Here is a 14,247-nt window from a genome sequence, read left to right as displayed (position 1 = left end):
GGAAGTCCTCTCTCTTACCTGTCTTCTCCTCTCTATACATCTCTTGTCGGATCTCCGCGGCGCGTGTGACGGTGGGGGGAGGGGGGGAGTTCCAGGAGCTCTCTAAACGCTCCTCTCTTTTTAGCGTTGAGTATCCGCTAGATGGCGCTTTTGCTGGAGTACTGGAATTTAAATAATAATATGTATTAAAATATATTTTTTTACAATATCTCAAAATTCTTCATATACTTTGAAATATAGAACATTCCTAGCTTTTGTTGATGTGTGTGTGTCAAAGTATTTATAAAAACATTAAAAACATTTAGGTCTAGGTATTATGAATATGTAAAGAATATAAAATCTTTCACAAGGATAATATGCGTTTGTAGATGGTTTGTGGTATGTGTGTAATAAGTGAGAAAATATTTTTTATCAAATTTTTTTACTTACCCTCGTCGGTAATCGAACGATGTACTCTCAGCAGTGTCTGATGCGTAACCGCCTGTATAAATAATTTATTTATATAAATCGAAAAAAAATTTAAGTCAAAATTTACAAGTTTCTAATATCTTTTTTAATTGCTAACTACAATACCAAGAAACATAGACAACATGATTTGATGATTATCGGTAAGAAAAAATTAAGTGTAATTTCGTAAATAGAAATAACTTACTCTTATACAGCTGTCGTTCTTGGTCCTTCTGCAAATCGTCCAGAAGTGAATCCAGCTCATCAACATTTTGGGTCATTTCTTTCGTCACCTTGGAACTTTTCACTTTCGAGTAACCTGGGGGTAAATAAATACTGGTTGTAGTTGAACATTTTGAATTTGGAAATCCATACTAATATTATAAATGCGAAAGTAACTCTGTCTGTCTGTCTGTTACTCAATCACGCCTGAACTACTGAACCAATTTGCATGAAATTTGGCATAGATATATTTTGATACCCGAGAAAGGACATAGGATAGGTTTTATCCCGGAAATCCTACGGGAACGGGTTTTTCTCTGAAAACGAGGGCGAAGCCGCGGGCGGAAAGCTAGTATTTTATAAAACTAGTTAACAATTTTGAATTGATCGAAAAGAAACAGGTAATCGAACTTCAATATCTGTGGTAACATTTCGTAAATTTTTGGGTTGAAAACTTTGAAATACTAAACTGTAGTGAAGTATATAAAATCGATAATTAGTAATAAGTAGCCGATAGTTTTATGCGTCAAAACTTTTATAAGTTATTGAAATCAAACTTCTTTATAGGCGCGTTGAGAAAAACTTCAAGGTCGCGTCATGGCAATCATGGCGTCATGGAGTAAGGCAACGATATTGGTATCTTTGAATCTTGACAAAGAAGTTTCACTTCTAACAGGTGTGCTCGGAACACACGCTCTTGTTTTTTAAGAAGTAAATAGGTAAAGAATAGGTAAGAAGTGGTAAGTTCCATTGATAAATTTAAATTTTTCTTACCAGGACTAGATCCAGTAGTCTCATAGTTATATGTCCTAGTGCCGACCGCGGGCAGTTCGCGTTCTTCCCGCTCGTAGTAATAGCTGGTTTCTGCCGTTTTTGGCTTACTTTTTGGTATTGTGAATTCCTAGGGATAAATAAATATCATTTTTAAATATAATGAGTAATAACAAATAAAAGAAATAATAGGTAGTGTTATTGAGGAAGTATGTAGGTAATTCCGATCATGGTGAATAAAAGCTGTTTTTACACGCTTTATATTAGCTTCACCTGTATGTTTGTATGTTTGTAACCGACTTCTTTGGGCGCGATTTTGATCCACTTTAAACGGTCAGATTTCGTTCAAACTTTGTAGATTTATTGAGGACCGATGACAATACACTAATTTGATAAAATTTTCTATTTTTTAGTTCGGTTTTCTATAAAAAGCGTGTTTTTTAGTTTTTTTAAACTATTATTATTTTATAATCAAAGGATTTTATCCCGTAACGTGGTATTCACATTTTTTAAATAATCAAACATAATATTGTGCTTGTGCAATTGGGTAATAGAACCAATAATTACAATTTACTATACCTACCACTATTAGGTATACTTAATCTACGGGTCACAAGTTGTGAAGTTCACAACTGAACAACTCACAACAAATTAATGTGTTCATTAAAAAAAATAAATAAAGTGAGGTGCCCTATACATTCAACTTGTAAAATTTCTACATAAAGTTCTAAATAAAATACTAAAATACTCACTTCAACGGCATGGAAGTCCTTCCTATCATACTTTCCTCCCCCTGGCAGCTTCTCTTCCTTATATTCGTAGTGGTACTCCCGTTTCCCTCCCACGGACCTCCCCAGAGAGTCTAACTTGCTTCCTTTTGGTAAAAGGTCGGATTTTATCATGTCTGTAAGGGAAATATTTTATTATAAACTTGGATGGTTTTCTGCTATATGATAATATGTATATGTATATATACTTATAGTAGAAGATCCGAACATAGGTAGACCTTCACCGGCGTGATAATAGAAAGAGACCAATTTTATAATAAATGTAGTCGATTAAAAAATCTAGCTGAAAAAATCCTGGACAGGATATTTTTAGTTAATTATTAAAAAATCTTTTTTTAAAGTGTTGAGACAATAAACAATTTTGTTATACAACAGCGCTCATGCTGATACATATATTTTTTTCTATCATTCTGTTTATACCTGCCAACCTAGCAGTTTGTCCAGGTAAATATTAGAAAACCCTATGACTGCACATTCTGTAGGTTTCATACTTCAAGTCTATTATAATTTTTTTTTATTGTCTTGATAAGTACTGCAATTAATTAAAAAAAAATATTTTTTAAAAATTAATTAAAATGTCCTGTCCAGGATTTTTCCAGCAAACCCATTTTTAATACATTTTTTAATAGACTATATTTATTATATAACTAGCAATGCCCTGCGGTTTCACCCGCATAGATAGCGATATCGCGACAGTGAAAAGTCTACTATAGGTTTAATTTTTAATCACATGAAAATCACCTTTACCCCGTCCCGCACTATCTCTTGAATGGAATATCCAATTTTTTATATTTAAAAGTATTTTGCTGGTATTGAAACTATTTATAATAAAACATCATTTAATTGGATAAGGATTAACATATATGTATGGATAACATGGTTTGATTACTGTCGGCACTTCTTCGAACTCTATATCTTCTCTTGTATCGGCTTTTCGGTAATATTTCAAAAGAAAAAAAAGTATCTGTTCTAAATATAATATTTGACAATATATTCAAAAGCAAAATGATGTCGATAAAAACATTTCAGGTAGTTTGAGAAGTGTGCCTGATTTAGTAAAAGCTCATTTTCACACTGTTTGTATGCATTTCCTGAGGACATTTACTTTGGTAATGTTTATTTTTTTTACACCATATGAAAGTAGAGATTTCAATGAATAAAAGGCTCCCCAAGTTTTGAAAACAGCCGATATTTTGACGGGTGACTTTTCGATTGAAAATTAGGTTGTTTGTTTGGTTTTAATTCAAAATAAGGCGAAAAAATAAATATTTTCAATCAAATAAATTACAGTGTATTTGGGACTAAATAAAGCAAGTTTCCACCAAATTTCGTAGAAAAAAAATAAATTTTGAAGTAGATAAAAATAAAAAACCAAAACTTGGTTTTTTTAATTTTTCACCTAAATTTTGAGGTTATGTGAAAAAATTGTCAGTACAAAAGTTGTAGATCTTTTTATTACCTACAACTTTGCCATTGAATTTTTTTCCGTAGGACTTGTAGTTTTGTCGGAAATCGAGAGAAACCATTTTTTTCTCTTAAAAGCTCCCCCCTCCCACTTCCCGAACTCGGATTGACCGTAATTTATTTTTCCTTTTATTTTCATCATATTCCCCTCCTTTTCTAATGAGTTTCATCCGACTGCGATTTTTTTTGTTTCAAAAATTATCTACTCTAGTCTAGTAGGGGTTTGTTACATTTTAAAATAATAATATTTAAAATTTATTAATTACTTAATTACCTAATTGATCCAATTAAACTATAACGTACTATTTATTTGGTGTTTAAGCCCGCAGCTACAATTTATACCTAATCGTAACAATTACTATGATTATTTTTCCGACCCAAATATCGACCAATAGAATTGCACCATTCCACGTCACGTGGTACAACCTACATGGTATTATATACGTAGTATATTATTATTAGTCTGTGGTATTATACTGATTATTTTTCCGACCCAAATATCGACCAATAGAATTGCATCATTCGACGTCACGTGGTACAACCTACATGGTATTATACTGATAATTTTTTGAAAATTTTCTCTGGTCGTTGACATCAAACTGACAGGTTGAATTCAATTGTGAAATTATTGGCCGACATTTGGGACGGAAAAATAATCCCCCGAATACCACACGAGCTTCAAAATTATCTGGCATTTCCCTCAAGGTTCCCTGCACACAAATAAAGTCGTCAAGTTTTTCAGGAAAAATCACTCGCGCTTCGCGCTCGTGATTTTTTAACCTTGACTAAAAACTTGACTCCTTCATTTGTTTGCAACGAACCTATCGGAAAATACCCGATAATTTTGAAGCTCTTGTGGTATTATAAGTGATTAATATACATAATAGGGGCATTTCACGCGAAGCCTTAGCGCGAAGCGGACACAGATTTCAGGGTCAGGTTTCAGATTTCGGTTATATTTTAGTATTCATACAAACGGGGAAGAAAAATAAATTCGAGAAATTTGAATTAAATTAGGTGTCAACCGATAGGTCTTTAAAAATTAATTGAAGGTTTATGAATAAGTTTTATGCTAAAATAAATAATTGACGAGATATCCGTATTCAAAGTCGTAAAAATGTCATATTACTTTACTGAATATTTATTTTTTAAGAAAACAAAAGTAATATTTTCTTGCTTGTTATTTACCACTTAAAACCTTATTAAAACCTGAAACGATGATATTAACTAACTGTAGTGAAATAAATACTTCAGTACGGTGCGCTAACCAACTAGGCCCTAGCACAGTATTACCATATTTCCTACAGTAGTGCGACGAATGTACTTGTGCAGAGAAACGGAGGGGAACTGGCGGGGGTCGGGCGACGCGGGCCGCGTAAGGCAAACACGCTTAGTTTGCCTTACCTAGCGCGAAAGGACGACGCAGTCGTATTTTTTGTGTAATAATTTTATTATACATAGGTACTTACATATTCTATTATGGCGCGCACAAACTGTTCCGTTTACGGATGTAAATCTACATTGAAATCCCAGAAGGAAACAATATTTCAGAAAGATTGTATTAATTGTATCTGTTGAATTAAAATCAAAGCTATGTATATGTTGTCCTCATTATTTTCTAATCAGATTGTACATCCCAATGCGAATGCATTACTTAGTTAAATGTTATAATATACAATTAAGAACATCCAAAAATAAAGTGTCCACGTAAATAATATTTAGCAGTGCAATATCTGTAATTATATATTTATGAACAAATAATTACATCAGATTTAATAATCGCAATTATTTTGAATGTACATATGAATAAATGATTTCATCATAATATTAATAATCACAATTGTTTTATTTCCCATTTGTTGCAACCCTAGCGTATTTTCGTGTGGCAGCGTAAGTACCTACGCTGGCGGCGGCATCGCGCGACATCAAAGGCGATTCCTTACTGTAGGAAATAATATTGTAATACTGTGGCCCTAGTATGGGGATATTGCCGCGCTTCGCCATTATAATACATGTAGCTTCTAAACTTCTGCCATGACCACTCTAGAACTTTGCATGAAGTTAAAGCATAATATAAGCCATTTATTTAATGATCTTAAAAAAAATTAAAAATACGCAAAGTTTGTAAAAAATGACAAAGAAAAATATTTTTTTATTTTTCTAAGGATTTTAAATATAAATTCGAAATTCGAAATATGAGGATAAAAAGTGTATTTAATGGGGTATATTATTCAGCCATAAATTTATTTAAAAATTACTTTTCTTGAACTGATAATTACATTCGAAGTCACCCATACCTCGCGCTTACTGACATCTTCAAAGACCTGTATTTTGAAAACTAAGCTTCTAAATGCAAAAATATTTCGTATACATACCGAGGATATATACAGGTGTAACATACTAAAATATAACCGAAATCTGAAACCTCACCCTGAAATTTGTGTCCGCTTCGCGTGAAATGCCCCAATAATTACTTCGCCCTGCAGGCTGCAGCGGTATATTATGTTCATTAATTGTTATCAATATTCTATAGGTGTATTTAAAGTCGTTTTATTTACCTATATGCACACAAATAGGCTTTCTTAGAATGTTTGACTTAAATAGGAATGCTTTAAAACCTTAAAAAATAATTAATAATATTTATTATTTATTTATTATTTATATTAATTATATTATATTATTTATTATATCTAATTACCGAATTGTTCGTCGGTGTAGGGCACGGTGCCTGTGCTCGAATATTCCTTGTATTCCTTGTGTTTGCTGTACGATTTAGTAGCCATTGTTTACTGTTATCTGAAACAAAAGACATTGATATAATTTAGGAAGGAAAAATTAATGTCAATAAAATAAGAATAAGTATTTGGAACAATTTTTTTTAAATAGTATACCTACCGTATACCGTAGCTGTAGGTAGCTGTAGTTACGACTTATTTATAGGTATGTAACCTTATCTTCCAATGAAAAACAATTTAAATCGATTCATTCATTTAAATTCGGATATATATTTACCTATTTAAAATATAGACTATTTAAAATATAACTATATTAGATGACTTAATTAATTAACTAGCTAGATATATTATAGACAGCTATTCTATTTGCAAAATACTTTGTATACAGAAGGGACACGTACAGCATCCTTTTATGAAAGTTTATTATTGTTTTGCAATTGATAACAATATACTTATAAATATTTTTAGTGTATCAGTCAATGAGTAATTTATTCTGAAGAGTCGGCTTAAATAATAAGTGAAATAGACAAAATCGATAAAAATATTGATGAATCTTTACCCTTTAGTTTCTGTGATCTGTGATCTATACTTAAAATTATAAAGCTGAAGAGTTTGTTTGTTTGAACGCGCTAATCTCAGGAACTACTGGTCCGATTTGAAAAATTCTTTCGGTGTTAGATAGCCCATTTATCGAGGAAGGTTATAGGCTATATATCATCATGCTAAGACCAACATGAGCGGAACAATGCGGGTGAAACCGCGCGGCACTGCTAGTTTTAGAATAAATATATGTAGATGAGCTGTGGAAGCATATTTGTTACATTACCCCATTATTTTGGGGAGCAACAGAAGTCTCTCTAGAAAGCTTTATAGACGTTTTTAGCATTAGGTACTTTTTAAAATGCTTCTAGAATATTAGACAAAATATGAAACTAGTACCAGCTCCCACGACACAAGTTCTCTTAGTGTGGGAGCTACAGTTAATAATTATATTGTATAATAAGTGACAGCAAAATATGATGTTGTTAAATTTTGTTTTGTTACATACTGTGTTTTTGCTGAAATAAATAATTTTTCATTTTCATTTTCATTTTTCATTTTTCATTTTCAGTTAGTATGTAGATAGTAAATTACTATCTACATACTATTAGTAATCTTTCTATTGCTACAAATGACCATTCCTGACCTTAGGTTAGGTGTTAATATGCGACCAACAGAAGGCTATTTGTATCAATGTTACTGACTTGAATACATATGATTCATAATTATTATTTATTTCCTTGAATCTTTATACAGCACTAAATTATTAGAGCATTAATGGTTTAATGCTCTAATACTAAATACAATATAATCTGAAGAAGGAGACATAATTATACTAGAAATTAGATTAATATGTAAAATTGCTATTTTCATTAAATAAAAAGCTGTTTAATTTAGGAAAATATTGTAATATTTATTTTGTAAAAAAATGAAGGAACCTAACTTAAACTACAAATTAAATTGAATTCCTGTTTTCCTGAGTAGTTAGATTGCCTAGCTTTACTTAGTTTGCATAATTTTTCAGTTAATCTGTTAAATACCTACAATTCTTCTAAAGATGTCCTAAAAAGTTCATTTTAGCATTTTAAATAAATGATCTTATAAATGATTATATAGTAACGTATATTCCGTAGCAATATTTGTTAATTAAAATTGATTAAATTCTCTTTACACACCACAGAGAGGTGACGTCATTTACCCCTTCAGTAGAAACACAACTTAGTTACTTTAAAATAAGATTTAAATTCTATTAACGTATGCATTTCGCAAAATACTTTTACATATTATCGCGGGGTGACGTAATTGTTTCTGCAAATCGCAATTTTATGGTTTTCACGATTTGTTTTAGCTTTGTATGGTAATGTTTATTGGCGGATGTGTTTTGGATGTTTTTTGGTTTCCTTTACATAATATAAGATATCGATAAACGTGAGTGTATTTTGTTATTTATTAGAAAAAGGCGTGAGAAAACTGAGTGGTTCTAGGTTCGATTCCAGGTGGAGGCTGATTCAAAATCAGTTAAAATATTTGGTAAAACATTAATTTGTCAACGTAACCTTAATTCTTGAGTAAGTATTATAAATTAAACCGAAATCACACATTTAATATATAATAATAAATGAAAGGATTATTTTTTTTTCTGAACCATTATCTTAAATAATTTCATGATTTATTATGAAACAGTTTGATTTCTTCAAAACGTTTTATAAAAGCAGTAAGTACTAGAGAAGTGCTAGAAAACTGACTTTTGTAGCTGTACATTATACAATTTTGTGTTGATAGGTAAATGATACTCATTCATATTACCATAAAATTACGGAATTGTAGTAAAACTTATTACTATGCCAATAAATCTTTCTAAAACCTAAAATTTAGCACTGCTCTGAATCGCGCAAGCGAAATTTTTTCGTCCCCGCGCATCTTATACACCCAAAGTAATACCTACATCGGGGTCCTAGCTTCGAGTGGAACCAGTTCGCCACGCTGGTCCAAGGTGGCGCCATTCAGATGGGACGAAAGTCTAATCTCGGTGACGTATCGCACGTCACAGTCATATAGCGTGCATATAGCATAGCATTTGAGGCCGTGGAGGCAATCTCCCTGCCCCGGGGAAGAGTCGAGTCGCGATCATTGGGTATGCTTGGGGGCCCTACTACATCGCGACCACTCAACTCCAAGTGTGATCACTCGAAGTTCATATTATAACCGATTTGGTTACATCGACCCTCTTTTTAATCGACTTTTTAATAAATTTTGGCATAAAGCACAAGCCTTTCTTTCAACGACTTATTTTATTTAATTTTACTTAGTCTTATCCACATTTTATCCTATCCTACTTAAAATATTAAAAAATATTATAAATGCGAAAATTTGTGAAGATGAATGCATGTGAAATGTGAATGTATGTTTATTTGTTACTCTTTCACGCAAATACTACTGAACCGATTACAATGAAATTTAGCACACATATAGAGGGTAACTTGGATTAACACATAGGATAGGTTTTATCCCGGAAATCTCACGGGAACGCGGGCGGAATCATAAGAGAATAAAGCATGACATACTTAGGTAAATCTATACTAATATTATAAAGCTGAAGAGTTTGTTTGTTTTTTTGAACGCTCTAATCTCAGGAACTACTTACCGGATTTGAAAAATTCTTTCGGTGTTACCCATTTATCGAGGAAGGCTATAGGCTAGGTATATATCATCACGCTAAGACCAACAGGAGCGGATGCTTCATGCTGGTTAAACCGCGCGGCACAGGCACACACTATCATACAATATATAATATGCCTGTGTCAGGAAGTTACGTTACGATCGTCCGTTTATGTATATCTACTTGTTATTAATAGCTATGAACTTGTTTATAGACTTATCATTTTGTTATTATACATTGTTTTCTTATTAATTATTAAATAATGCATTTAAAAGAAGCAAACATAAAATAAAAACACAAATTGAATGTAAATCTGTAAAAGGTAGAAATATCTAGATCTAACAAAAATCAAAAAAACATTTATTTAGCATTTATTCATCATAATATGTAATATGTTTATCAACATTCAGCCAATAACAATCAATTAGGGATGTAACGATACCGATACCGATGCCGATATATCGGTATCGCCGATAATAAATCAACCGATACCGATATTTTTTTATTAAATTCTTTCTTTTCTTTTATGTTTTTGTATTGTATTCATTCATATTGTTTTATTTCTGTTTCTGTAATAGTGTTAAGGAAGAGCGGAACCTCCTGACACAAGCATTTTATTTGCTTACTAGGAGTGTTCCAATCACAAATTTGTTTAGGTATGTAAAGGAAAGAAAGAAATAATTTTGAATTTTTTTAATTTTTAACGTGATAACGTTTTTAAAATCGTTTTAGTCGGGTGACATGTTCATAAACTTGTGTCACACCAAAACCTCACAAGCGCGATCGCAGGTATAACGAGAGAGAGACGGACCGATCTCCCGTTTCATCTCGAGCGCTGCCACTGCATTATGTTATCACGTAAACATCTCGATCGTAAACCTACTTTACAAACAACCAATTTTTTTGATATCAAATAATTCAAAAATCCGCGCCCAATGAACAATGCGGGAGGCCGCCCGCGCGTGCGCACTTTGTTTTCTGAAAAAACTCTACCAATATAGTAAACTTTTATTAGGTACTGATTGTATGTGTATTACTTAAAGTTTAACTGACTTCGTAAAATAATAATACTAAAATAAATGGTTTTGTTGTTTTTTGATTTGGCATTTTTATTTAAAAGAATACGATTAACAGTTGTCTCTGTTAAATGTTGGTAACTTTTTATGCATAATTCACTATTTATTTTTCTACCAAGCCATCGATATCGGTATCGGTATCGGTATCGCCGATACATTACTACAAATATCGGTATCGGTATCGTATCGGCAAAATCATGTATCGTTACATCCCTACAATCAATTATTGTTTTATAGGAGGGTAGATTAAAATAATTTGGAAAATCCAAAAGTGCACGCCTCATAATTTTTTTTTAATAAATATTTATTAATTATTATTTTTGTTTATTTAATAACAATTAAACCACATCGAATCAGACCCTGAAAAATGAAAGGGTTCTATTCCTGAGCATACTCAAGCGTAAGAGAAAAAAAAAGACTCGATTAGTAAAGTATTTCGGTCGCTATCGTGATAACAAGAAAAAGGATCCGCACATACAGACACACGGACGTCCAAGACAGAACTTTTTTAAACTGTTTTTTAACTAGTTTAAATAACAAAAATGACATCAAAAATATCATGAACGTTAAAAATAGTGTTTTTTCTTAATATGTGTGTGTATATGTATTATCTTACAAGTGCAATGTATGATACATAAAGACATTTTAAGTTTGAAAAATCAGATGTTTTGCGCGAAGTGACAGTAGTACCCACCTCAACGATTCGCTTATGAGGCGTGCAATTAATACGACAGACGTAAGACGAGAGTAGTATCGCAAAAAAGACCTTTTTGTGCTAAGCACAGGGTTGAAATTAACAATGATCGTTTCTGAATCGCGCTGTTGAAATTTTTTCAGGGTTTGTGATAAATAAAATGTTTAGTTAATTAGAAACGGGGGTCAGCCGCCTCGAGGGAAGCTAGTTACCACGCTGGTCTAAGGTGGTATCACTAAGGTGATATTCAACCGTCTGCAAAGGCTGTGGAAGGTTGTAGGATTCTCATGGTATATCTTGAACGATATATATAAGTCCTCGAGGGTGAGCGTTACTATAACCGATGAAGGTTAGCGAGACCCTTTTTGTTCCTGGAAAATCGATCAGGAGGTACATTTCCATTTTCCAAGTGGGGAAGTAATGGCGCTAGAACCTAGATGCTATGAAGCTGTCTTTTTCCGTCTTTTCCCCACACTGGAATTAATTCTGGTTTAAGACGCCACATCAACCCATAGATAAATATTCATAATACGAATACGAAATCCTCGCTTCGCAGACAAAGTCAGATGCGTAATTAGTAAAAAGAATATAATTTGTACATAACTAACGTCCAAACTAACCCTGACCGTCAATCGCTTGTCATCACAATACCTAATTAGCATACTGTGAATAAATTATAAAATTGTATCACTTAAATTGTTGCTGTCAGGAATATTAATGAGTTTATGTCCTTATTTAGTAAAAAAGGAAATTGTTTTGTATGGGTTGTTGGACTTAGTGTGAGATATGGGACAAATCCATACTGCGTATTTATTTTTTGCAAAAATAGCTGTGTGTGCATCTGCCTCTTTACGCCTAGACCTGAACTACTGAACCGATTTTAATAAGATTTGGTACAAAGATAACTCGATACCTGAGAAAAGTATGTCTTTTCTGTTTATGTGGACCGTTTTATACCAGAAATCTTACGGGAATGGGAACTATACAGGTTTTCATTTGACCAAAGCCGCGGGTGTAGAACTAGTATAAGTGGTAGGTAAGCCTTGTTTATAGTGTTTGTTTTCGCAGAACGAAATAAGTTTTTAATTGATTCCAACAGACCTGTTACATCGAACCTAGGACTTCTCGATTCTACAAATCCTATGCCCACACTTTAACCACTTTACCGTGTAGTAAATATTTAAAACTAGGAACACTAAATCCGTGTTGAAATCAGATACCATCATACCAATGTGTTAATACTTAGCTAACCACTGTATAAACATTGTAAAATCAATATTTACAGCAATTTTCAATTTATCCCAATGCTGTAAGGATGAAATTCATTAATCAACGTCTCATGGTTGCTGATCGAAGACTATGAAATCGTGTAAGATCCAAATATACGATTTGTATGTACTTAGGTGAATACTATTGATGTGGATTAGAATAAACTATATTTCATTTCTTCATAAGTTTCATAATTAGGGTGTAGATATAGCTGGTTATAGCCAAACATTCCAAGATCACCAAATAGATCACTAACCAGATTCAAAAGAACAACCAGTCATGATTAAATTTTTTTTTCGAACAATCCAATATCTTTTACAAAAATAAAATTAGTCGGAACAAATCTTTGAGCATTAACACTCCTCTAGGAACAAATAGACAGATTGCGAGAAGGACAAAAGACATTAAAAATATTTTATGACATACTAGCGACCCGCCCCGGCTTCGCACGGGTGTAATGCTGATACTAAATAGTAAATACACTACAGAAAAACTATGAACGTTGTACATATATAAAAACATAACGTCCCGCTCCGGCTTCGCACGTGTATAAAATAGATAGCCGGGCGGCCGTCTTAAGGGCGGCCGGCCTGTAGCGCTGCAATTTTTAAATCTGTAATATTTTCGAAAATATTCACTTAAATCATACGGTGTAAAGGGCCATATAGATCTATATTAAATGAACAATGTATTCAAGGTATTTAATTGGTTAAGGATTAATGCTGTATTGGTTAAAAATCATCGAAAATTTGCCATTATTTGTCGTAAAAAGTAAATGACAAAAAAAAGTTATTGTGGGTTATCCATACGAGATAGACATATACCATCGCGGACTTTTCTGTAGATCTTTTCAATGTGTATAATACTTAGTACATTATTTTGATAAAACCCGTAGGGTTTAGCCTGCGTTTGCAATGTAAGCGGAGAAAATGTAATTTTTTACGACATCACATTAGAAATCTCAAAAATACTACTTCTCCACTATTTAATGGATGTTATTATACATATAAACCTTCCTCTTGAATCACTCTATCTATTAAAAAAAACCGCATCAAAATCCGTTGCGTAGTTTCAAAGATTTAAGCGTACAAAGGGACATAGGGACAGGGAAAGCGACTTTGTTTTATACTATGTAGTGATAGTGATGATGATGATGATAGTGATAGTGATAGTGAAGTGTACCATCACGGTACCTCCACTCAATTTCTTTCGTTATTATTCTGTGCCTATAGCATAGGTACGTAAATCTTATATTACACACTACACATATTATATTCATTTCTATCACAGATATATAATTATCTAGGGACTCTTGACATGTTTCCGAAGAAACATCTTACGTTACTAACTCACGAGTCACGCACTGTAGAACTTTTTATTCAATGGACTAAATACTAAGGTTGCTATTTCTATATTTCTAAAGACAAACATAAACTTATGTAATACGATAAGTTTAAAAATTCATGAGGTTAAATGTGTACCACAAGATCAAAGATGAGATACGGTCTAGTCCGCAGCCGGTTACATCATTTGAGCGGTAAATTAGACAGAATTAGATCAACTACTGCCGTGTGATAATTAA

The 14,247-nt window shown here is 32.6% G+C and overlaps 1 protein-coding gene across 1 annotated transcript in view; it reads right to left on the bottom strand.

Moving 5' to 3' along the window:
• LOC149897833 (uncharacterized) overlaps positions 1-14,247 on the bottom strand; it is a 48,685-nt gene that overhangs the window by 10,709 nt on the left and 23,729 nt on the right. The window contains exons 2-7 of the mRNA XM_090115898.1: positions 6,391-6,488; positions 2,193-2,344; positions 1,444-1,570; positions 653-766; positions 430-481; positions 19-161 (exon numbers count right to left, since the gene is read on the bottom strand). Coding sequence (XP_089972024.1) covers positions 19-161; positions 430-481; positions 653-766; positions 1,444-1,570; positions 2,193-2,344; positions 6,391-6,475 — 673 coding nt within the window. The 5' untranslated portion in view covers positions 6,476-6,488. The remainder of the gene's footprint in view (positions 1-18; positions 162-429; positions 482-652; positions 767-1,443; positions 1,571-2,192; positions 2,345-6,390; positions 6,489-14,247) is intronic.

This window comes from Colias eurytheme, chromosome 24 (assembly GCF_061535395.1).
Source record: "Colias eurytheme isolate Ceu_HAF_F1 chromosome 24, ilColEury1 Martin Lab GWU primary, whole genome shotgun sequence".
NCBI lineage: Eukaryota > Metazoa > Arthropoda > Insecta > Lepidoptera > Pieridae > Colias > Colias eurytheme.
The sequence above is the reverse complement of the archived record's forward strand: the minus strand, read 5'-3'. Positions and strand labels throughout refer to the sequence as shown.